Source organism: Clarias gariepinus, chromosome 23 (assembly GCF_024256425.1).
Source record: "Clarias gariepinus isolate MV-2021 ecotype Netherlands chromosome 23, CGAR_prim_01v2, whole genome shotgun sequence".
Classification (NCBI taxonomy): domain Eukaryota; kingdom Metazoa; phylum Chordata; class Actinopteri; order Siluriformes; family Clariidae; genus Clarias; species Clarias gariepinus.
Genome location: NC_071122.1, coordinates 23,925,168 through 23,951,500, shown reverse-complemented (window position 1 = coordinate 23,951,500; position 26,333 = coordinate 23,925,168). Strand labels below are relative to the sequence as shown.

At 40.4% G+C, this 26,333-nt stretch overlaps 1 protein-coding gene across 2 annotated transcripts; it reads left to right on the top strand.

The window, feature by feature from the left end:
* Positions 1-4,520: 4,520 nt before the first annotated feature.
* inka1a (inka box actin regulator 1a) lies at positions 4,521-8,500 on the top strand. 2 transcript variants are annotated; one of them, XM_053483702.1, is made up of 2 exons: positions 4,521-4,705; positions 7,460-8,500. In XM_053483702.1, exons 1-2 carry the CDS (start codon positions 4,703-4,705, stop codon positions 8,342-8,344), a joined length of 888 nt encoding a protein of 295 aa, XP_053339677.1. In that variant the 5' UTR covers positions 4,521-4,702; the 3' UTR covers positions 8,345-8,500. The 2 variants fall into 2 exon arrangements, with proteins under 2 accessions (XP_053339677.1, XP_053339676.1); XM_053483701.1 differs by lacking the exon at positions 4,521-4,705 and adding an exon at positions 6,037-6,205.
* The last annotated feature ends 17,833 nt before the right edge of the window (positions 8,501-26,333 follow it).

Below are 26,333 nucleotides of genomic sequence, written 5' to 3'. Positions count from 1 at the left end.
CAGGACCTTCTCGTCCAACATCAGTGTCTGACCTCATAAATGCTCTACAGAATGAATGGACACCAATTCCCACAGAAACTCTTCAACAATCTTGTGGACGGCCTTCCAAGAAGAGTGGAGGCTGTTAGAGCTGCAAAACCAACTGCGGGACCGTCTCCATATTAAAGTCTGTGTTTAGATACAATGGCACTGCAGGTTTGGGGAAATACTTTTGTCCATATAGTGTACCTGCAGACGCAGGGTGGTCAATGTCTCAAACATGGCGGTGAGCTTTGCTGTTGAATTTCTACATCATAGAAAAAAAATTAAATGTCACATGGGCTCACTGTCTCATGTCTGTGAATTTCTGGAACGTTCTAGAGGGACTCACGTTGCCATCTAGTGAGATCTTTAGGGAACATCAGGATTTAACTCGTGTTATTACAGGCTGATTTATGAACAGAAGCGTTTTATAAATGCTCCTAACTCGTAATTATAATATTATTATCTGATCTATAACCCTGCTCGTTGTAAGGTGACTGTGATGGTGTAGTTTATCTAAACCTTTTGAGCCTGGCTGCTTAGTTACTGTTGCTATGCACGACAAGTTTTAGTGTTAGTCTGTAATTTTCAAAGTGTTTGTGAATGGAATGTGAGATGTGAGAGTGTCCTGTTTCTTAAACAAACTGCCAGAATTAGTAAACATTCTACATCTGAGAGTTCAGTCTCCAGATAAATAGATGTTAATAAAGCGTCTGATTTCCGGGGCTGAATAAATTGTGATAAAAAAAAAAAAAAAAAAAAAACTGACATAACACTCTGTGATGTCTCGACATGATTTAATAAGCTTCAACTCTTACAAGCCTCACTTTCCTGCTCTGTACTTTTTGTTCAAGACTAAAACAGAAGGTGATATCTTGTGTTAATACGATCTGATCTGATCTCGGCTCTTAACTAAAGCATCAGTCAGTTCACAAACGACCTCACAGACGCCTGACGTTCATCAGACGATACATTTTTTTTTTTCTAGGATTAGTTAGCGTTGGGGTTTTGGCTTCAGCTCCTGGACTTTCAGGGTTGATTTGAGCAAAGTGCCTGAGAAACAGAACTAAAATCGAGTTATACAGAATGAGAGGCGAAGCTCTGAGGCTCGGGAAATCCGAGATCAATGTGATTTAACAATCTCTATTACAGCAGCTAGTGGACTTCAGTAATCGTATTAACTCCTAGTAAAGTCACTGTGGAGTGTGTGTGTGTGTGTGTTTGTGTTTTCTGTTTTTGCTCAAAGTGGGCACAACTTTACTTTCTTCTTCTTCTGGTGTAAAAAGCCTGATTTCTAAAAGCGCACAAGTCAGAAACACCACCAAGTCTCTCCACCTGGTCAATAAAAAAAAAAAAAGCTTACAGTTAGAGAGGTCATTTGCATACTGTAACATGATTGGTTATTATATTTGTGATGTAATAACACTTTATTGTAACATGCTCTGTACTACATCAGAGATTTCACCATGAATTTCTTCTTAATTCCAAGTTTAAATAGTAAACAGGTAAAGTAATTTGTTTGAGGCTAAATAAATGAACATGATTTTTAATGCTTTCTTTTTAAATAAAATAATAATAAATAATATAGCAAAATGTACGCATGAAGATTTTAATTTACACCCCAGTGAAAAAAATGTAAAGCAATATTTTTCCCTAATATTTTTTTTTTTATGAAAGAACAAAAAAAAAAAACATTTTGCTTGACTTGGTTTGTTTTTGTTGCTGTAACCCGAACAGCCAGAAGAGGGCGCACATGCCCAAGCTATTTTAAGTTACTTTTTCAATATGCCAAGGATTTAATTCTTTTCCCAACAAAAAAACACAACCTTGTTATTCCTTTTTCACTCATTTATGTTCTTATCCAGACACGTCAATTAGCAGTGATTCCAGTCATCTTAAGCTGTTTAATGAACTTAAAGACTAAACAAAATGTGTATTCCAGCTCAATTTTTTTCATTATATTATTTTATTTCAAGCAATTAACCTCAAGGTACAACTTGAAGGATCACATATGAGAGGTGAAATCCTTCATGTTCACTTTCAGGTAACTAAAACATCAGAGTTGTGCAGGGTTTAAACAACATTTAGTTTCCTTAGACTGTAAAGACAATGTTTATTTATCTTCAAGTTTAACCTGTTGATTGTTTGAGGAAAATTTCCGGTAAAAAATGTATTAATAATCAATAACAACCGAGTTAGGACTTAGTATCTTTTTAAAAGTTTCGACACTCTAAGACTTTGTTTGCATGAATAAAGCCACACAAAATGCTTTTTGGTTCTATAAAGCTACGAAATGAACACAACAAAGTTTGAAATGTGCACGAGTTGTCGTGTTCTGTCGATACATGGAACCCATCATTAGGGTTCTTAAGGGTTCTGTACATGCAAAGACCAACGAGGTTAAGAACTGCTCTCGTATGTCAACTTTAATCTGATTAAAAAGAGTTTGGTGCCACTTTATATCTTTTTTTTTTTTTTTTTGCAAAAATCTGTTACTGTTTTGTCTATCTGTCTGTCTGTCTATCTATCTATCTATCTATCTATCTATCTATCCGTCTGTCTGTCTATCTATCTATCTATCTATCTATCGATCTATCTGCTTATCTATCTATCATCTATCTATCTATCTGTCTGTCTGTCTGTCTCTCTATCTGTCTGTCTGTCTGTCTATCTATCTATCTATCTATCTATCTATCTATCTATCTATCTATCTATCTGTCTGTCTGTCTATCTATCTATCTATCTATCTATCTGTCTGTCTATCTATCTATCTGTCTGTCTGTCTATCTATCGATCTATCTGCTTATCTATCTATCTATCTATCTGTCTGTCTATCTATCTGTCTGTCTATCTATCTGTCTATCTATCTATCTATCTATCTATCTATCTGTCTGTCTATCTATCTATCTATCTATCTATCTATCTGCTTATCTATCTATCTATCTATCTATCTATCTATCTATCTATCTATCTATCTATCCATCTATCTATCTATCTGTCTGTCTATCTATCTATCTGCTTATCTATCTATCTATCTATCTATCTATCTATCTATCTATCTGCTTATCTATCTATCTGTCTGTCTATCTATCTATCTATCTATCTATCTGTCTGTCTATCTATCTATCTATCTATCTCTCTATCTGTCTGTCTATCTATCTATCTATCTATCTGTCTGTTTGTCTATCTATCGATCTATCTGCTTATCTATCTATCTATCTATCTATCTCTCTATCTGTCTGTCTGTCTGTCTATTTATCTATCTATCTATCTATCTATCTATCTATCTATCTATCTGTCTGTCTGTCTATCTATCTGCTTATCTATCTATCTATCTATCTATCTATCTATCTATCTATCTACCTATCTGCTTATCTATCTATCTATCTATCTATCTATCTATCTATCTATCTGCTTATCTATCTATCTATCTATCTATCTATCTATCTATCTATCTATCTATCTGCTTATCTATCTATCTATCTATCTCTCTATCTGTCTGTCTATCTATCTATCTATCTATCTATCTGTCTGTCTATCTATCTATCTGTCTGTTTGTCTATCTATCTATCTATCTGCTTATCTATCTATCTATCTATCTCTCTATCTGTCTGTCTATCTATCTATCTATCTATCTATCTGTCTGTCTATCTATCTATCTGTCTGTTTGTCTATCTATCGATCTATCTGCTTATCTATCTATCTATCTATCTCTCTATCTGTCTGTCTGTCTATCTATCTCTCTATCTGTCTGTCTGTCTATCTATCTATCTATCTATCTATCTATCTATCTGTCTATCTATCTATCTATCTATCTGTCTATCTCTCTATCTATCTATCTCTCTATCTGTCTGTCTGTCATTCAGAAACCTTAACGAAAAATTCATCAGTATTTAAAAAAAAAATATATATATATTAACAGGTTTATTTTGGGAAGAATAGAAATGGTTTTAGCTGAATACATATTTTAATCACAATTAGACATTTAAAAGTAAACATTAGCCAATAAAGTATTTATCCATGTATTACGGTTTGTTTCTCTGAGGTTGAAGATGAGCTTTAAAACATTCTCGATTTTGTCGACTAATATAATTTTCTGATAAACGACTCATGAGTCTGGTTTATTTAAAGTTTAAATATTGATTTTATTCTCACTCCTGAGTTCCTGTTTTTAACAGTTTATTACAACCTGTAACACTTTTAATTACTAACCATTTTAATTAATAATAACTTTACTTAAAATGTATCATATGCCAGGCTTTACACACACACACACACACTGTATATGTCTCTCCGGTGTCTCACCGCGTTTCGTTCTTCTTGTTTTACGGCGGTAAGATTAAAGAGAAGGCGGGACCAGAAGGGGAGGGAAAACAACGGTCGCTCGGGTTTCGCCCCGCCCACCTGCGTTCTGATTGGCCGACTTCTCCAGCACAGCTTCTCATTGGCACGCGCCAGAACAAGGCACGCGCTCAAACCTGACGCTCGCAGCTGCCACGAGCGCATTCCCCCAAGAGCTGAGAGGGATCAGAGCAACATCTGTATTATAAATGTGTGTGTGTTATATTTATATTACTGCACACACACACACACTTTTTTTTTTTTTTAATGCAACCATTTTTTTTTCATCTTTTGGAGAGACTAAACTGATTCCTTCTGAGTCTTTGGCAGAATAACAGATATGGTAAGCACATTTCATTTATTATAATATTAATGCATGTATAATGTGTGTGTATGTCTTTCTAAACTTTTTAAGTTGAATACAGATAAACAGTGTTTTAACCCTATACACCAGAGCTGCATAAACTTTAACTGATCCCCATAAAGATGTGTGCAAACATTACATTTGTTTATTGCATGCTCTGATTTTTATCTGGACGTTTATTAATTAGACGTATTACTTCTACATGTATGCATTATAACTACAACTATAATTTTTCCTCATGTCTGAGCATGCATAGATTTTTCCTCATAGCCGACCATACTACAAAAGAAATTACTAAAATAAAAAGAGTACAGCATATATATAAAATATATAAATAATATATAAAATATATAAATAATGCAATGAATATGTGCTAATATCACTGAATGCAGATAACTACAGAAAATTGAGAGTGCTCATGAATCAACTTGTGACACGTATTGTTTATATATAAGTTTAATAAAGAAATATTATAGTTTGTTGAAAACAACTGAATTTGATGCTGCAAAGTGAAGTGATGCTGTTTTCGTTTTTTTTGCTTTGTAATCTTCATGCTGTGACCTCATTTGGAACAGTTTCTTTTATTAGAGTTCCCTTTATTATTTATGCTCCCCTTATACACGAGACTCAGGGTTATCAGTCCTTGCATCAGGAGAAGCGTGCGTTCTGTCCAAGACGGGATTTAGAGATAAAGCGTGAGATATCATGCACAAACACAGTGTTTTTCAGAGGCGATGTGACCTGCAGCACCACTCTTTTGACTCAGACACAACACTTCTGCCTGAATGTTACCCATAAACATAATTAGTCTGTCTTTATTATTACTCTTTTGTCTTGTTAGATGGAAAACCTGAACGACTTTATGAATCATTGCATTAAAACTAGTTTGCAAAGTAGATCTTGATATTGTAATAACTTGCAAGAACCAGTTTGGCGAATAATCAAATTTGCTCTACACCAAGCTATTTTTTCCTCATCTGTAATTAATCACTTCTGACATTTAGTTTATTGCTTTTGCAGTTTTTCCCACAGCAGTAATGTGGGTGACAAGTAGCGTAACGGAAAAGTTATTCGTAAACATCTGGCAGGAACATGCATCTACCTCAACAGAACTGCGAAGCTGATTTGCAGACCTGGTTTAGGACAAACTGTAGTGTACAGTATAAACGTTATGAGCTATTGATATAAAGATTTGCACAAGGCTTATGGACGACACCCAAGATGCAGAAGTTTCCTACGATTGCTGAAACAGCAAAATTATTTCTAAGTTTATCATTGCACGAGAGCTGATGATCAGCTATTCTCATCGCACACGATCTCGCTGTCATAAACACATCGTCCCGCCCTCTGTTTGGCGTGGGATGAAGGCGCATGTAGGTAGGCGGCTTTTAAGGGCAGAGCGCGCAGTCCAGAGTTACAGACTGGAAGACAGCATCAGGACATCGCCTGCATCGTCTGCTCGCTGCGTGAGATTTCGGCGTAAGTTGTTGGAAAAATTAATGTGCAGTAATGTCTTAAACGTTAACGCTTAAGTGATGATCGTAGTGCAAGGATTAATAACTGGGACGCTGTGGTGAAGGAAGGATGAGACAGCAGACAGACAGCTTTCTGAGATGAAGCATTGCAATTGTATTGGACACATTGGATTTTTGTTTTCCATATTTGGACAGATTTTCTTGATCATGGTGGACGGTTGAGGGAGTAGGCGACCCATCATCAACACAGGAATATCTGAGTCAGGCTTGTGTAGTTGTCTGGTTAATTTTGAGTCAGGATTTGGCAGCGTGTTCACGGTTGATGTGGATCTCAGCCAGCTTCTGACAAATCGTCTCCCTGCACAAACAAGACTTTTATAAATTTGCTTTTTAGTTGTTCATATCTGTGCAGTTGGATAAGTAAAGATAGATAGATCGAATGCAGATAGATTTTTCTAATTGTGGTTTTTCCCCTGGACAGAGCGTGTGAGCCGGCATGGTGATAAGCTCTCTTAATCGATCAGGTGTGGCCGACCGATCTGCTTTAACGGATATCGACAGGTTTTCTTCCACATGCTTTTTGTCTGCGGCAGGGTGTAACAGTCTGGATTAAAACTGATGACGAGTTCCTGACTGTTGTTGTGGTAGTTCTCGGTTTGAATAGTGCAGGGTGCAGCTCTCATCGTCTGATCCCTTCGTGTCTGAGCTTGTCCCCATGTCCAAGTGTGTCAAAAACCAAAACTACCTGCTAGAGGAAGAAACACACAAACACACACTCGCACAAACTCTCTCGTAGCCGTCAGCTGTTTCGGGACGTTCTGGTACGCCGGTGTTTATGGATCCCATGTTGTTCTCTCAGTCAAGACGGAAAGGATGAGGAGTCGGGAATTTTCGGATTCAAAGGTTTTTGCAGGATTTGCAATAACAGTGTGTCAGTTGTCCAGGTTTTTTCAGACAGTATAGGAATCTTCTGCTAGGAGAAACACTCTCCGTGACACTTTGGTCATCGTGACTGATAATTAAAACAGTTTAATCTCAATTTGCTCAGAAAATCTTTAAGAAAATCATGCACGATTGTTCCAGAAAAATCACTTCCTGGTAACAAATCATCATAATGTCTTTAATGAAGCCATTCATTCATTCATGATGGAGTTTTCAGTCACTAAACGCACCGCAATGTGTTTGTTTCACACATCATCATTATTATTATTACAATCAGCCGTGTTCTAACTTCAGGTTTCTTCTCTCTCGTCCCCAGTTGTGTGTTCAGGAGTCGGGTGGGTGTCTCCGTGAGCACATGCGCTGTATGATGCGCTCCCTGCAGGACCTGAAACAGCTACACCAGACTAGCGGGATGGCGCCCTCGTCCGGCCCCTGCAAGCTGCTGATTGGTCGGCGTGAGCGGCGAGCGCGGCTCCGAATCAGTGACGCCAGCGACACCAGCAGCTCCGACTCGGCTTGCCGGCTCTCCTGCCCCCCAGAGGACGAGGACAGCAGCGCGTCCAGCAGTCTCGAATTTGACTCTGGATACTCTGAGGCGTCGTGGCCCGACGAGGGGCCTGTGGTGCTGCGGCGATTCAGAAAAGTACGCGCCGCGTCGGCCGACCTCGATCTAGAACCGAGCCCTCGTCCTAGGACGCGTCCCAAATCCACGTCGGATGCCTGCCTGGAAAAGTGGACGTCGTTCGAGGTACCGACCGAACCGGAGGACTGGACAGCGGCGCTGCTGACGCAAGGGCGCAACCGGCATCCGCTCGTTCTCGGGGATAACAGCTTTGCCGATCTCATTCAGAACTGGATGGATTTGCCTGAGTGCCCGTCGGAACCGACAGAACCGAGGCCTAGCGTGAGCAAACGGTTAGCCAAGGACTTTCTGGGCAACGTGAGACGAAGGATAGCGAGGATTTCACAGAATGTAGACGGACAGAAAAAGTTTGTCTCAGACTCGTCTAGGTCAAACAGAGCCGCCACGGCAACCAAGCGACTCTCGTGTCCTGTCGATGTTCCGCGGAAAATGCCGTTTTTCCACAAATCTCACATGGACCTTCAGGAGCTCGACTCGGACTTTTACCGCTTCACGGCGCTCATGAAGACGGGCAGCCGACAGCCAATCATCTGTAACGACATCATCGGGTACATATGAGGGACTGAGTGGATTCTTCTGACTGAATGGACTCTGATCTTTACGGACACGCCGCTGTATTACAGTCACCATGTCGCTGATGGTCACGCTAATAATAATGCTATATAAAGCTATAATAATAATATTAATAATAATAATAAAGCTTGCTTTTGTAAATTTGTTTATTTTTGTTTATTTCACCAAACATGTTCACGTGATTTCACAGTAAACATTTATACACTTTTCTTTTTTATTTAATTATTTACAGTATATTAAGTGAGAATACAGACTCCTAATAATACTATGATACTACATCATTAAATTAAAATATTATAGCATGTTTCATCATGGTGAGTAGTAAAGAGATCGGATCTTGATGTTGATGAATGACAAACAAACTGGGTAAAATTTCAGGTTTACTTCTTTCACATGAATTTGTAAAGGTTTGTGATGATCCAGCTGCATTTCCATTAAAAGGGAAATGGGATTTTTTTTTTTTTTGCTCCCCAAACACAGCTCTTAACAATAACACCCCCCAATTATCCCACATAAAATCTTTTAGAGTGTGCATCTACAGGAAAAAAAAAACAGTCCGTCCAATCAGTGTGCTGCACTTATCCATTTCCTGGCGTACCTTTAAGCCGCACTGGAAACTAATTGATGTCTGTGAGCGAGTGTTAAAAAGAGACATAATGGCTTCAGGTTTGCTTTTCAGACGAATCCTACATACGCTCAGACAGACACTTGGAGTCGTTTTTAATATCTTGGCGCTTCCCCCCCCTATTTCTATTCAAACCTCGTCCATTAGTCCTAAAAGGAAAATAAAACTAATGCTTTATATATATATATATATATAAACCCAAAGAGAAGAAATTCCTGCTTGGAAAAAGCAACTTGTTGAAGGAAACTCAATCAAGCGGTATCAGTGGAAAAGATCTCAGCGATGTGTTCTCCACCGGTTCCTTGCCTTATTAAGCTCTGCTTTCGTCTGAAACGCATCCATTAACACGCTCTTGTTTTTATAAGGCTCGGATTTAGCCACGGTCCTGGTTAGACTCACGGAGCGACACAGGGAGAGCGATTCCCTCATGAAGGAAAGTGTGCGCGCTCAGTGTGGCAGAGTTCAGATTTCAGGACAGCAGGAAGATTTACTGCCGCCAAATGCTTCACGGTCTCGTTCGAGCTCCTCGAGTTACACCCCAGTAGGTAGGAGTGAGCATGATGGAGCGGCTGGTTTTTACTTTCACGAGCGCATTCAGATACCAAGTCTAAACTAAATTTACATCTCACAGATAGAAGATATTCTTAAGTCATGGTTCTGTGCACAATCTGGATTAATGATGTGAGCAGAACATAGTGGAATTCATGGCAGGTCTATGGTTGGAGAAGCTTCATCCTGTAGAAGCTCACTGAAATCCCACAGACTAGAAGGAGTTCCATTCAAGTCCATTATAAATTACTAAATGCAACCATGTGATATATTTCACATATCACACAGAGATTAAAAGTCAGATTTCCGAGATGATCCCTCGTTTTTTCCACCCGCAAAGATTTAATTCAGTGCTTCCCAAACCCCTGGTGTTGGTGTTCATAAGACTTTAATAGAAATGTCTCGTTAAACGTCACAAACTGACAAGTAACACAGTTCAAATCACAGTTTGTTTGTTTTGTTTTGTTTTTTTCCACAAAACATTCACTAAAGGTTCACCTTAATGGGATCTAAAGCTAATTAAATGGTTTCAGCTGATGAAAAGGGTTTGGACCTGAGCAGGAGGAGGATAGAGAGTAAGCGATGGAGGGAGGGAAGGAGAAGGAGAACGAGAGATAGATGGTCCCATCCGCATGTCGTTTGTCTTCGGTGCTTATTATGCACAAAGCAGACGATAAAAGCGGACCAGTTTCAAGCGGTGTAAAGTTACATTTCTAGTTAAAAACCCATAACTCTGGCGTGAAGATATGTCTCGCACGAAGCAGATGGTCCGAGTTTGTGTAGCGGAAACGAGGAGGAGGGGAAGCAGTTAGAGGAACGCATGACGGGCGGTATATAGCGTACATCACCTGGCAGATTTTAGATTATCCAGACGCTCAGACGGAAAGCAGACGTTTCAGTAAAGTGGGAAAAAAGAAGGCGAGCAAAGGACTGAATACATGTGCGAGAAACTGAAGCTGATTAGACAGAATAAACACCACTATATGCGTTTTTCTATATCTGGTTGTGCGAGCAACAGTAAGGTTACATTAGCTAGAAAAACTAAAGCTACGATCATTTACCACAAATTAAAGAGTCATGGACATGAACACAAACCAAAACTAATTTATCTGAACGATAAATCTATATTTATACACCTGCTTTCTCGAACCTGAGCTCACGTTATAATTTCGGAAAAGGAACAAAAATATAAACAGGAATTTTATGGAAATCTTTATAAACTATAGTGTAGAGTGTATGTTATGTTTGCTAGTTAGCTAGCAAAACCGTTTGTAGTGTAGAAATTTGTAGCTAAACATCATTTGCAGTAAATAAACAATAAGGTAACGAGCTAATGAGGTTGTACAGATTAGTGATCATATTAAAAAGCCAAAGTATTGGCTTAAATTTATACATTTAAAAAATCTCAGCTAATAATAGCAAGAGCAAAAAAGCTAGTAGACAAAAAAATAACGCTTTTTATTCAATAGAAAGAAAAATTTTATACATTAAAACCCCTGAGATGAAACGTTGACGATCAACGTTGATCTCAGATGAGGGATGAAAATGTGAGTTCTCTGTACCTCTACATACTTCTCATGCACACTACTTATTATGTGTGTGTGTGTGTGTGTGTGTGTGAGTATCTTTTACAATTTTATTGGTGTTTTAGCGCCTTCCAGCTACACATTCTATGCAAACATTCCCCTGAGAAGAGTGTGTAAGTGAGAGAATGTGAACTTACTGACCGAGAGAAAAACACACTTTAGCTGTAAAGTTGCGTCGTGTGTTTTATAGGTTGTTAACTGTGTGTATAGAGTGTGTTAAGGGTTTGTGTGTTTGTTGGTGTGAAACGGAGTGGACAAATCGGGGACAATCTAAGAATCAGGACGAGACAGGTATCGTTTCTGGGATGTTAGTAAGTTGTTCTGAATCCCACCGCGCGCTGCACTACACACATCAGCAGACTGATTCAGGATAATAAGTTAACGTGTAGGCGGGTTAGCCCAACTTTTCAGAATGAGGAACAGGCCGGTATCCAGAGACAAAAAAAGCACAAGACTGTTACTTAACAACCACACCGCTTAGTACACAAAGTCACCTCGAAGGTTCTTAAGGTGAAATTTTGTCTTGTGAAACGCATTGTCCCATAGGAAATAATGTAAATGCAGGGAATCCGTTCCAGGCACCCAAAAATATTACCAATATTACCAACTTTAAACACTATAATCATATAAAAACAAACGAAACATTTAGAGAATAGATAATTTACTAAAGTAAATTAAGTAAAATATGAAATAAACAGATATTAAACCTCACTTTAAGCAGCTCCCTTTTCTTCTCCCTACTGTCCTTAATAACATTTTTGTGCTGTATCTTTACTACATCTTGCACAAAATGCAAAAAATAAAATAAAATAAACATTCGGGTCGCTTGGCTTTCCACTGATGCAGACAATCTCGGTTCGGATCGGATCGGTTTGGTTTAGCTCGGCAAGGCAAATTTCTTGCAACATTTCAGTTCTTAAGGGGAAAATTTGTGAAGCGGCGTTCGTATGTTGAAGTACCACCGTACATGACTTATCGAGGGGGCAAACATGATGTACTCACTGCAAACAGAGATATATTAGCCATTAAAAATAGTTTAATGTATCCTCATTTTCCTAAAATAAGAATCATTATAACAAACTTATTTTAAGAAATGATAGATTGGTTTGGTCTGATTTAAGAATTTTACTTGCTCAGATGATCCGATACGTGTTTGTTTCCCAAATGCCGGCTGTATGTGGGATGGTGTTTGGCCTGATACTAGCAAACTATTATATTGTTTTCTTGCACAAATAGTCTTCTGGAGTCTACAGTAGAGCTTCTACTTGCTAAAGATTGTCTACATATATAGAAAATTGCACAAAAGAGATTAAAATGAGAGTTTTTAGATATTCCCTGTTATAATAATTATCGGGGGAACACTCCTTGACCTTCAGACTGCAGTTCTGATTAAAGTTAATCCCTGATCTGGATTCAAGACGTCGAAACAGCCGGTGCATTTATTCTGTCTGTGCCAGAAATCTGTGACAATTTGAGGAAAATCGAATCATTCCTCTTATGACTTTGCTTTAGGAGGAAAATTGAATGATTATGTTGACGCTGGTTTTTAAGGAAGTAGGTTATGGGGCTCTGGCTTTGGAAGTGTCGACATTCCCTGGAACGCTTCCTGAGAGAAGGTTGTGGTTAACGTGAAAGGCGGAGAGCATGTTCAGACCTGTCCTCACCTCCAGTGCCAGGGTTTCATTCTTTGTGTGTGTGTGTGTGTGTGTGTGCATTCAAACATTTTCGACTCTAAATAAGATGCAGGGGTTATGATGCTGGCTGCTATTCTTGTTAGTTACTATTATGTTCGGTAACAGCAGGTAATTGTTAGGACAATGTTAATGCACGTTAGCATGTGTGTGTGTGTGTGTAAGAGCGATAGAGAGAGGTGTGGGAGGCATGGCCTAGAATATTTCCACATTAGCGTTCGCAGTGATTAGCTCATACACACATGCACACACTTTAGCGCTCGCCTAATGACCGCTTAAGAGCAAAAGAGCAAAATAATCTTTAAATTAATGGATGGAAAACAGATTAATGGATGAAGAAACCCGACGTTAAACTGCTACGCTAACAGTGCTATGCGCTAAAAGGTCGGCATGATTTATCTTAATACCCCTATCTCACCTAAGCGGTTTCGCGCGGTGGCCGGAAGTACGGTTCATCATGATTCACCGCGAGTTTTAGAGCTGTCACTACGTTTCCATCTTTCCACACGAAAAGTGAAACATGTTTAATTTTTGGGCGGTCCTCGCGGAACCTCGCAGAACTTTGCGAAATATTGGCGGGGAAAGGTGGCGGCTCACGGGGCCTAGCACCGCATCTCGCCGCGAGTCAAACCGCATAGGTGAGATAGGGGTATAAAGAAACACTTCTACCACAAATTATTATTTTACAGAATACAGTTGAGTCGTGTCCCGTGGCCGCGGTTTGCTGTGGTAGTTTTGTATCATGATTAGCTACCATGCTAATCCTGCTATCAATGTACAAAACTGAAGAGAGAATGTTGGCGTAAAAACCGGTGGAACATCATCTTTTAGCCAAGGAATTCTCTACTTCAGTGTTAGTTTATTACTGTCATTATATTTCCAACAATGTTAATAATCTAGGCTTAAGTAGATATTTTTTCAACAGCTACGTTGTATTACACACATAAACGTATAACCCATGTGACTGTGGTGCGAATGGCCCATTAGCGTGATTAGCACACCATACTGCAGTGTTGATCCTGTAGTTAGTGATTCACGAGTCAGTCACGACTCCAGACATTAACTGAAGACAAGACACTACAGGTAGTCTCCATAAATTCAGGCTTTTTATCCGTTTATACACTCACAGCTTAAGGCTCCACCCACTTCACAACCTTATTGTGTCATATATTCCGGGAAACCGTGTTTCTTTATATATGTACTGTATGTCATCATGATGTGCAAATCTATTTCCTTTATGGACTTTATGGACAACACTAAGTATACTTTATTTTTATTTTTTTAAAGTTTTAATCAGTAATAAAAAGAATTTAAACGCAACTAGAAGCTTCTAGGAGAATTGTGTTATAAAGATATCTTCTTTCATGAGTTCATTTATAACTTTATAAATTCATTTATTTAAAAAAAAAAAAAAGGATAGTACAAAGGAATCCCCCCCCCCCCCCGAAATGAATTAAAAACAAATAATTTGTTTCTATTTTTTAGATTATAATAACATGAAATGGTGTGACTGCATCGTCATGAACTAATTTAAAAAAAATAAAAAAACAACAAAAATATGACAAACAACAACAACAACAACAACAACAAAAACTCCAGATGAACTGTTAATATTCTTATCACAATGTAGAAAGATATTTATTTAATCCATAAAAAAAACATAAATTTGAAAAAACGTTCTTGAAAAAACAACTACATACGTTTGTTGGCTGGGATTGTGTTTGTGCTTATGCAATTACAAAGGGGGTGTTCGAGTCGAAGCGGGAATTGTACAGAATAACAGAAGACAGTTATAATAGTTAAAACCTCCCTTTATTTCTCTATATAATCTCCTGATACACTACTACACTTATTCCAGTGTCTCACTTGTCCTTGGACACCATCAGGGTAGAAAGTTCTCCCAGTACACCAGAGCCATGATCAGACTGTCTGACTCACGTTTTAAACGCTGGCCTCCCAGGAACTCCTTTAATGGTCAAGACTGTATGGAAGACGGGTCAATAACACCCAGCCGAGATCCGGTAATGTGTAAGACCGCACTGAGCTCCGAGCCATGTCGAGATCCTCAGTCACGGACCGACGGCCTTCTTTAAAACGTTTGCACTATTCGGATGTTTTACTGCGTCTCATCATTGTACTGTGCCTGGAGTCCTCTGTAAATCACCTTTATGCCTTCTTTTACGCCAGACATTTCATCACAAGTCTCAGTTTGGCTTGTAATTATTAACACCACTGTTGCTTAAGTTTCATATGATACATGCAGATGGTACATGCACAACTTTTTACAGTTATCAAAAACAAAAAGATACAGACAAAAATATGAAAAAACGTGAACACTTCGTGATACTTGGGCGACACCGTGCCTCGCCATCGCCGCGGCTGTCTGACGCTGACTACGGAAGTTACAACAGCCCACAGACAGGCCTACGGAAACACCGGCACGCTGCCGAGCACCACAGGTCACCTTGACACATATCTTACTGTACAGCTGCCCAAGGCTCATCACCATTCTTACATCCATAGATTTCCACATCAAATATTGTGAAAACTGAGCTTTACAGTGCGTGTGTGTGTGCCTTCTGACTGTGGCATGCACAGGAAATGATGATCCCCAGGATGTACTGAGATCTTCATTCTTATTTTCAGACGTGGAGCCTCATGAGCAAATTCCCCTGAAGTGGTCTCTCTCTTAAATCCCCCTAAAGAGCTCCACGGCAAGGTTCAGAAAGCAGCCTAGAAAGATATTGTTAAGGTTTTGTGAGAATCTGCTTGTTTAAACGTGTGTGTGTGTGTGTGTGTCTGTGGTAATGGGTTATGCACATTCAGAGAGGAGACATACCTCTGCTGTTTATTCAGTCACTGATTACGTTCCATATTGCCTTATCTGTCTGTTTAACCCTCATCTCTCTCGGCCTGTGATATGAGAGACATTGTGTGTGTGTGTGTGCATGTGTGTGTGTGTGTGTGTGTGCGCGTGCATGTGTACATGAGCCTGCTCATAGCTGCCCACAATGTGTCTACTCTGATCCTGTAAATGGTACCATTTTTTTTTTTTTTTTTGCAAAATGGCCTTCAGACACTTGAGATAAAGTTAGCTCTGAGCTCATGGGTGATATTTCTTCTTCGTCTGGAGCTCCTACTGCACACACACACACACACACACTTGTGGAGAGTTACTCCTGGCTGGTGTGAGCGTCTGTCTCTCTCACAAGGATCTCTGGGTAAACAGAGGGGATGCTGGGTAAATAGAATAAGTCATGCCAAAGAGCGGGGATGTCGTTCTGAGGTCAACTGCTCCTCTGAAACCGAACAACTGAGGACTAAAGGGGGACAGACAGAAAGAGAGGGTGAGACAGAGTAAAGAGAGATAAAAAATTAGAAAGACAGAGACAGAGAGGGAGTGAGAGAGAAAAAGACAAAGAGACAAAGAAAGGGAGAGACAGAGAGATAATTAGACAGAAGGAACACAAAGAGAAAAACCATAGGAGAGAAAAAGGCAGGGCAGGAAAGAGAGAGAGAGGAAAATATACATAGGGAGAATATTTTTGTGTTAAATGTTGATGGTGTTTGGTGTTGATGGTGTTTGGTGTTGATGGTGTTTGGTATTGGTGCTGTTTGGTGTTGATAGTGTTTGGTGTTGATAGTGTTGGGGTGTTAATGGTGTTTGGTGTTTATGATGTTTAGTGTTGATAATGTTTTGGTGTTGGTGTTGATGGTGTTTGGTGTTGATAGTGTTTTGGTGTTGATGGTGTTTGGTGTTGATGGTGTTTAGTGTTGATGGTGTTTTGGTGTTGGTGTTTATGGTGTGATGGTGTTTAGTGTTGATGGTGTTTAGTGTTGATAGTGTTGGGGTGTTAATGGTGTTTGGTGTTTATGGTGTATAGTGTTGATGGTGTTTTGGTGTTGGTGTTGATGGCGTTTGGTGTTGATAGTGTTTTGGTGTTGTTGTTGATGGTGTTTAGTGTTAATAGTGTTTTGGTGTTGATGGTGTTTGGTGTTAATAGTGTTTAGTGTTGATAGTGTTTAGTGTTGATAGTGTTTTGGTGTTGTCAGTGTTTAGTGTTGATAGTGTTTGGTGTTGATAGTGGTTAGTGTTAATAGTGTTTTGGTGTTGATAGTGTTTAGTGTTTATAGTGTTGGAGTGTTGATGGTGTTTGGTGTTAATAGTGTTTAGTGTTGATAGTGTTTTGGTGTTGGTGTTTGGTGTTGACGGTGTTTGGTGTTGATAGTGTTTTGTTGTTGATGGTGTTTGGTGTTGATAGTGTTTTGGTGTTGATAGTGTTTAGTGTTGATGGTGTTTTTGTGTTGATGGTGTTTGGTGTTGGTGTTTGGTGTTGATTGTGTTTGGTGTTGATAGTGTTTGGTGTTGATAGTGTTTAGTGTTGATAGTGTTTTGGTGTTGATGGTGTTTTGGTGTTAATTGTGTTTGGTATTGATGGTGTTTTGGTGTTGATGGTGTTTGGTGTTGATGATGTTGATAGTGTTTAGTGTTGATAGTGTTTTGGTGTTGATGGTGTTTGGTGTTGATAGTGTTAAGTGTTGATGGTGTTTTGGTGTTGATAGTGTTGCCATTGGTGATAGTGTTGAATGGTTTGGTCTTCATGGTGTTTAGTGTTGATGGTGTTAATAGGGTTTGGGGTTGATCGGGCTTGGTGTTGATAGTGTTGCCAGTGGTGATGGTGTTGATGGTGTTTGGTTGGTGTATTAGTATCGATAGTGCTTAGCTTTGATGTTGTTGATAGTGTTTGGTATTGGCGCTTGGTGTTGTCAGTGTTTAGTGTTGATGGTGTTGATATTGTTTGGGGTTGATAGCATTGCCAGTGGTGATGGTGTTCATAGAGTTTGGTGTTGATCGTGCTTGGTGTTGATGGTGTTGATAGTGTGTGGTTGGTATATTGGTGTTGATAGTGCTTAGCTTTGATGTTGTTGATAGAGTTTGGTATTGATCATGCTTGGTGTTGATGGTGTTGATAGTGTTGCCAGTGGTGATGGTGTTGATGGTGTTTGGTTGGTGTGTTGATAGGGCTTAGCTTTGATGTTGTTGATAGTGTTTGGTGTTGGCGCTTGGTGTTGTCAGTGTTTAGTGTTTGCTGTTTATCGTTCTTGGGGCTGATGGCATTGAAAGTGTTGACAGTGGTGATGGTGTTGATAGTGTCTGGTGTTGTTAGTGTTGATGGTAGTGTTTGGTGTTGGTGGTAGTTGGTGTAGATGATGAGCTTGAGTTCAGCTTCCTGGGATGTAGTTATTCCTGGTATGCTTGAGCAGCTGATTTGCTTTATACAGTCCACTGGTGGCCTTGTGCACAACTTCATGGGAAAAGAGTCCTGGATGCTAACAGTCTCACGCACGCAATCCCAGAAGGCCATGCTGCGGTGCTCCTCTGGGCCTGGTGGAGTTTCTCATGGCCGTGAGCGAGGCTGAGCGAGGCCACCGGGTCACGGCTCACTTCCTGCTGCAAGTTACCCCTGATCTTTCACAGACCAATAATAAATCTCAGTGTATAAATACAGAGATAAGAGCCTGAGAGGCCTGAGAGCTTACACACACACACACAAGGTCTGAAAGAGTAAAAGTGTGTATGCACTCATGTTCATCTGAACGGGTTCTCTTCCTGTCAGAGTTGCACAGCAGCCAGATGTTTGGAAATCCTCCACCTGCCTCTGATTATTTAGGAGCTTCATCTCCACTCGTGTTGAGGGCTGATCTTTTTCTTCTTCATCTTCTTCTTCTTCTTCACTATTTTATATTTGTTCTTGGTTTCCTTCTTCCTTTAAATTATTTGTTACGTTAGTTCTCCTTCCAGTTCTTCTTTTTTTTCCTCTCTATGTAAATCAAAGTGATTAGAGATGAACTCTCAGGTCAGTTTGAACTCTGTTTAATCTACTTTCATTTATTCAGCACTCAGTTTTCCACATTAAAGGTCAGAATGTTAAGTGTGTTATATTTAGCGTGTTCAGTGTGTGTGTGTGTGTGTGCGATCCTGAATCTCCTGACCTCCCCAGACATGCATTCCGTTTTCCAACATGACTGTGAATGAACTGTGGAGTCAGTACAGAGTGTGTTACAGAGGGAAAGATGAACCTTTGCCTCCATCAGTGGAAGAGGAGTGAAGATTTCCACTCGGAGACGTGTCAGACGTGAGGCGAGGCAGTTCCGAGCTCATGGTTCTGTATTTAGCATGTGACCTCTCACAGGACCTCACTTCAATAGTAAACTCACTTTCAGAGACTAAAATAAGTAACAGAGAAGAGAAAATACATCTAATCCCCCCGGACATGCCAGCTCTTTACCCGGCACAGGTGCCATCTTGTTTCTGCTGTACGTTAATCCTCGTGATCTTCCCGCTAATGTTCCAGCTCCGCTGCACAGGATCATAAAGTGGGTGTGGCCGCGCCTGGGGTTTCCCCTCAGCCGGTACTGTATCTTTCAAATTTCTCTCTTAGGGACGTCATTGGCTAGGGCTCCATACAACCTTTTTCCTTCCTGTGTGTGTGTGTGTGTTTCATTTTACTTGGCTGAAGCATACACACTCATGTGTTAATGCCATACAGTGGGACTATACGTTAGTAATATGTGAGTACACACAAACACAGACTAAAATAATCTATAATGCAATAAAACCTTTATTATAATCTTTATTATACAACAGTTAGTTCCAACTGAGTAATCTGATTGGAGGAGAGGCAGTATTTCACGAGTGCTGATATTAGACAGTAACAGCACTGGGAGGTGTAACTCTGTGTATGAGTGGGCGTGTCCCAGGTGTTGTCCAGTGGTTAATGACACTAACTGTGTGTCTCAGCGTGGGTGAGAGTAGGTCTGTACGGTCCGCAGTACTGAGGAGAGAGCAGCTGTCTGACTAAACCCACATTCACACCCAGTCACAGAAGCACTTTCAGCAAGAACACACATCTGATAACGTTATGTCGTCTTAAACAACACGCCGTCTCTGCACTCATCACTTCTGAATCGCTTCTGTACTGTCCGTGTCGTTCTGTTCACGGCTAACGCTTAGCTACAAAGCTAACTAGCTTCTAACACAAGGCTGAATCCTAAATCCCTCTCTAACCCCTGATCAAGGGCACTACTTGGTGTGTGGAACAAGGGATTGTACACCCTACATAGTGCACTAGCTTTCTATTTTGACCCCAGAAATTAACGAAGCTGATATTATAAAGTGGAATAAGTGGGAATATAAAGTAAATCTGATTTATGTCTATAAAGTTTCGCGGTTAGTTAGTTCCTCCAGGCGTGGAAGGATATGTGAGGGCGGAGCTAAATAACTGTTTAAATAAAGAAAGTAATCATAATCTGTTGATAATAAATGGTGTTTGTGGAACTGATGGATGAAAACAGTATCACACTCAGATCGCATTCTTCTTTATATTCTTTGTACTGTTCTTTTTATGAGTTTTATTTTCTTAGCTCCTCTTCTCTTTCAGAATTTCTTTTCTCCTTCATTCTTCTTCATTTTCGTTCTTCTACTTATTTTTATTCTTCTTTTCTTTTCCATTTTCTTCTCCTTCGTTCCTTCCCTACGTTCATACAGTATTGTCCTCCTCCTCCTCCTCCTTCTTTTTCTTATTTCCTCTTCTTCTTGTTCTTCTTTACCGACAGGTCCATTAGTTAGATCATTACTCCACTGAGCTGCAAAACCAATAAACTATAAAGTACATAACGGTTATACCTGGTCTCCCTCATGCTTTCACATCTGTTTATGCCGAGTCTTACTCAGAGGGATATTTAAAAAAAGTAGATGAACAAACTTTATTTTATTATAGCTGGTTGTGTTATTGTTTAAATTTTTTGTTTTCTAGCATCTTCTAAAGTGCACAGTTTGTGCATGTATAATTAGATGATGTCATTCTTGAACAAATATTACGTTTTTTAAAGAAAAAACTAAAGAACACATAAAATCGGTGTAAGAGAATAAGATCCAAATAAGTTTGTTTGTTTCCGCAGGTGCAGTAAACTCCTCCTCGGTCTGAGACGTGACCCGGGTGCTGTTTGCTTTCGAGTGTGTTTGCAGTGACTGTGAGTCGTCATCATGCCCGATTCAAAAAACTTTGTCCATGCGCACACTCACTGTCTGTGTGTGTGTATGTGTGTGTGTGTGTGTGTGTGTGTTTTATGGCACAGACATGAAGGAATGTGTATTGTTTGTTCCCTCTGCATTATTCAGATGTTTATCAGCAGCCGGTCCTGACACCCCGCTCGGGTTGTGCCGTAGGAAACCTTTAACGTTATCGGGGTTTTTATATATATATATATATATATATATATATAACATCCAGGAACGCTGTTAACTTTAACATCAATTTAACAGATTATCCCAGTACTGATGTACAGTGTTTGATGTGAATGCATGAATCTGATTGGTCAGGAGGGGTGTATTTTGTCCCACGCAGCAGTCCGTCCCCCCCCCCCCCAACCCTCTTATTTTTTTATGTGCTTATTTCTAATCCTTTTTTTTTTCATTTCTAATGCTGTGTGGTTTTATAGTTCATACAGCTCATACACAGGGACTCGTACAGCAGCAGATGGACACCATAAACTAACTGTCTTGTAGCTTCTCAAGGAAATAGATCACATCACTGATGTAATGAGATGATGCCTTTTTTTTAGGACATGTTTAACATTCCTGGAAAGAGTCTCAGGTGTCAGCACTTTGTAAAAGTCAGATAGAGAGAGAGAGAGAGAAAGAGAGAGAGAACGGGTGGTGAAGGAAAAGCTGTTGATCATGTCTTTAACATAAGTGAGAACAGGACTTGTTTCTCCAGCATTTCGTGTTAAATCTAACTATAAACGGTTAAAATGCCTGACGTTCTTTAATAAATCAAACACTATTGTTAATCGTTGGAAAATAGCTGCAGTATAAGAGGAATATCTCACTCCAGACCATCAGGACTAAGATACAGTGATACACAGCATGTCCATGGTCCAAACCAGGACCGGTCCATTCATTTTAACAGTTTCAGGGAAAACTTAAATCAATTTAAAGTGCATTGAAAAGTATTTTAATCTCTCAGAGCTGATAAACACGAAGAGGACAGAAACCCCAGTGTTCTTAACTCGGTTCAGCAGTTCAAAATGCTTTAAAAGGGAGGTTTACATTTAGTCAAGGACATGTAGGTCAGGAAGGGGGGTTATCGTGTGTGTGTGTGTGTGTGTGTGTTTGTATGTGTGTGTGTGTGTGCCTCTAATGCCTGAGACACAGGAAGTGGTGCAGGAGTGGAGACTGGCATGGTTTCAGTTGGACACTAACCCACATAGATAACACACACACACACACACACACACTCACACACACACACACACACACACACATAGCGGTGCCGTGAGAGTTTTTATGTGTGCCGAGATGGCCGAGAGGGAACCGGTGGTCCTGCTTCAGCCATGATGTCAGCCTCAGCGTGACACTCCGCTGTGACTGCACACACAATGGCCGTCTCTCAGAAGCAGGAAGCGAGGGTCGCTGGGGGTCAGCGTGTGACCCCAGGGCAGCCACGAGGAGACGTCACTGCGCCTCGACTCTGCATGAGGGACGGGGACAGTGCTGCAATGTTCCATGCTGAATGAAGACCAGAGAGGGTGAAGACAGTGAAAGAAGTGTACATACACACACTGAGAGGGTGCTAGAGAGTGTGAGTGTGAGTGTGAGAGAGAGACATGACTGTCGTGAGATGAGTGTGAATGTGACGTGTGGTCTTCAGTGCAGTCCTTCATGCAGCGCTTGACTTTCTGTGAAAGGAATTCGGCCTTGCAGCGAAAGACATGAAGAACTAAATGCACTTGGATTTGAATAGAGCCTGAATAAATGTTCGCGATTATATGAAGACAAAGCTGAATTACGCTGTCATCTACACTCTGCAGCCTGGTCCAAAAGGATTCGAACAAGGACACTGTTTTGGTGTTTTTATCCCTGTACGTAACCACAGTGTCTTTAAAATGAACATAATTATTGCCTCAATGGTTTAAAATTATAGAATATTTTTTTACATTTACATTTGCAGCATTTGGCAGATGAATTTATCCAGAGCGTCTTACATAAGTGCTCTGACATCTCCATCATTAAATATATCCGCATACTAGACCACAAGGTTTAGTTTTAATCTAAGTGCGGAAGAAAAATGTACATCTTTAGATGACTTGTGAAGGTTGCGAGTGATGCAGCTGTTCAGACGTCTATAGAAACTTCGTTCCAACACCTACTATGCGTGCCAGAGGAGATAAGATTGTTGATGCATGCCTTCCATGTACTCTAAGAGCACAAGCAGTGTTGCCTGCACTGTGGTGCAGTGCGGGTTGAGATAAGTGCTTTGAGGTAGTTGGGTGCTGGCCCGTTTCTGGCTTTGTAGGCAAGCATCAGTGTTTTAAATCTGATGCAGGCTGCTACATGAAGCCAGCGGAGGGAGGCGAGAAGTCGGGTGGTGTAGGAGAGCGTAGGAAGACTGAAAACAAGTCATGCAGCTGCATTCTGGATCAACAGGCAGAGGTTGAGTAGTAGTCCAGTCACGAAATAACAAGGGACTGATCTATCTTAGAGTTGTCCGGGGTGATCTTAAGATCACCTGGAATAAACATCAGTTCAGATTTGCTGAGAATCGGTTTCAGCTGATGAGCTTACATCCCAGCTGAGATGTCTGCCAGACATGCTGAACGGAATCATGAGTGCCTGATGAAGGGAGACGAAAGATGAGTTGAGTGTCATCTGCATAGCAGTGGTATTAAAATCCATGTGAGGGCATAAGATCAAGCATAGAAATAAAACAAAACAGGACCAAGTACTGAGCCTTGCGGGACACCATTAGAGAGTCTGCATTCAGTTGATGCTCATTTGTTTGTCTTTCTACTTCCAGTTTATGTTCAGTATGTGAAGGCCTGCTGATTTGTATTGAGGTCAGTTGACTGACTCTTTAAGCAGGTTCCATTTATTCGCCTTGGGCTGCTTTTGCGCTGCGTTTTGTGTCAGTATCCATCTGTACTGTGCAGCCTTTGAATGAATCTGAGCAGAAATTAGAGCTGTACACAATACAGATGTCATGCTGCTACTTCTGTCAGTAAACACCAGTGACCCGGGGCAGCCGTACACGTCCTCATGCAAGAACTCTGTCTCCACTATCTTTGACAGATGATGTGGTGGTGTGTTCTGGATCACAAGTCCTTCCTTTCCTTCTCCATACCCTTAATCTTTCATCTGAATCTGGCCTTTTGTTTATGAGTGTTCCCAGTGGTTTGCTTCTTGAGGTTAACCATCTATAGATCTACCATATACATTCGTCTACGTTGTCTACTTGATTGTAGACTTTGACTATAGCAGTCAGTTGTATAGTAACTTTTGAATCTGTGGAAATGTCTGCAAATCCTAAACAGTCCTGCGAGAGGACATTTTCACATTATGGTCCCGGGATCATTTCCTGAGAACTCTTGACCACAAAGTCTGGTCATTTTGATCAGTGGAACCCAGGCATTCCACATTTGGGAACGATGCAAGTGTCCACTGGCCTTGAGAACAATACGACATACTTCCGCACAGAACTTAGGAAAGAATTATGTTCGTGAACCAAAGTCTCACTGTATTAATATTACACCCAGCATCAAGGATGGACAGACGACATAGTGATAATACGCTGATACATTCTAGAGAAGGGACGTGTGTAACTCTGAGGACAGGAAGTCATCTATATTAATGATGTTACGTTTGTTTCATTACAGGGCGTATTCATTACAGTTCCCTAATGAGAGCACATCTTTATTCCCATTGCGACATAACAGACTCGGCCCTGTGCAGCCTGGTGATAGAGAGAGAGGGGGAGAGAAAGAGAGCAATGGATGGAATGAAAGCAATGAAAAGACAGACAGAGAGAGGACACAGAGAGAGATGAGAGGTCTTGTGAAAGGGTCATATGGCTGCGTTAATAAGCGCATGACTCCAGTGTGGCTAATATTGTCTGTTAGAGGAGCACTACAAAGCCGTTCTGTTTCTCTCTCAATCTCTCTCTCTCTCTCTCTCACACACACACACATCCTCTCTAGCTGTCCCTCATTACAGTTCGCTCTGTCTCTCACTGTATGCGCCCACCACTAGGGCGGCGGAAGAATAAGTGATAATATTGAGATGATTAATGATGCGATTCTTCACATCTGACACTGACATGTAGTTTAACGGATGTTGAAATCCATTTATGTGGATGTTTATGTCCCTGTAACACAAATCCGAAAAATAAACAAACCGGCGTACAGTCTCCATGACATTCTGAACACAATGAGTTTAAAGGAGATGATTTCATGCAATTTATTGCTCCATGGACACAATTTTTTATTCTAGTTTTTAAGGTTTTTAATCTTCAGTGCTTTATCCTGTGGTGTACCTGTGTGTGTGCTGTGCGGTGTATATGTGTGTGTTATAAGCTGAGTGTCTCTGGGTAATAATTTGCTCCTCTTGTTTATCCTGGCTGTGCTGTGGGGGAGCGAGGGACAGATGGAAACTCAGTAAAGCACCTTTCCTTCTTCACCAGCTGCTATTAGCTTAAACACAGCTGCCTGAGCACATTACACACACACACACACACACACAGTGTGAACCAGTGGTGCTGATGGAGTCAAACATTAAACCATGCACATATACACACACACACACACAGATGCCCACATGGCCTGCAGGTACTCGTGTAATTCGTTAAAATAAAAACGGTCGATGTAACAGGTTGAACAAATCGTTCTGTAGTTTTGCTTTTATTTAGTTTCATTTCATTTAGTTTTCAAGATCTTTGAGGTGAAAGGTAAGCACATGTTGCAATATACTAGAGTCATGAATTCCTCTGTCCTCTTTCACAATATAGCTCCACCTCGGACTCTTACAACTGGAGACTCCTTACATACACACACGTCTGCAAAGAAAACGTCCAGATTAACGATCACGGGTTTACTTTATCATTTTTAAAGCTATAATGTCTGCTCTGTGAATGAGATGTTGCCATAGAAACGATGGCTTGTGCTGCTAAAGGTGATTACGTTAGCTAGCTAATAGGCAGCTGTTAGTCGTGGAGATCTGCTTAGCGTTACAGGCTGCTGCATTAATGCGAGGTTAACTTAGCTTGGAGTGGAGTGCAAAGACAAAAAAAAATAAACGCATTGCTGTGAGATTCTCAGATTGTCTCTTAGACTCTTGGTTATTTTGCAAAAGGACACTTGTCCTTATATCCGTCTCTTCATCTTGACCAACAGCAGAAAGCAGAAGCAGAGATGACTAACATGTTTTGATTTAAAAAAAAACGCTCCAGTAAACTGATTAAACCTGACTTGCAGGCGGAGACGCCTCACACATCTCACTCGTCCTGATCTAAAAATCCGTCGGATCGACCGCGTATCGAGCTTCTCAACGGAAAAACCAAAAACTGGTTTAGCGACCCGCGTGCACGATGAGCCGTCACACCTGAGACACAACATGACAAACACTCGTACACAGATCCATTAGTGTCTATTAGTGTCTTGGGGATGAGTCATGGCATAAATCGCTGTTC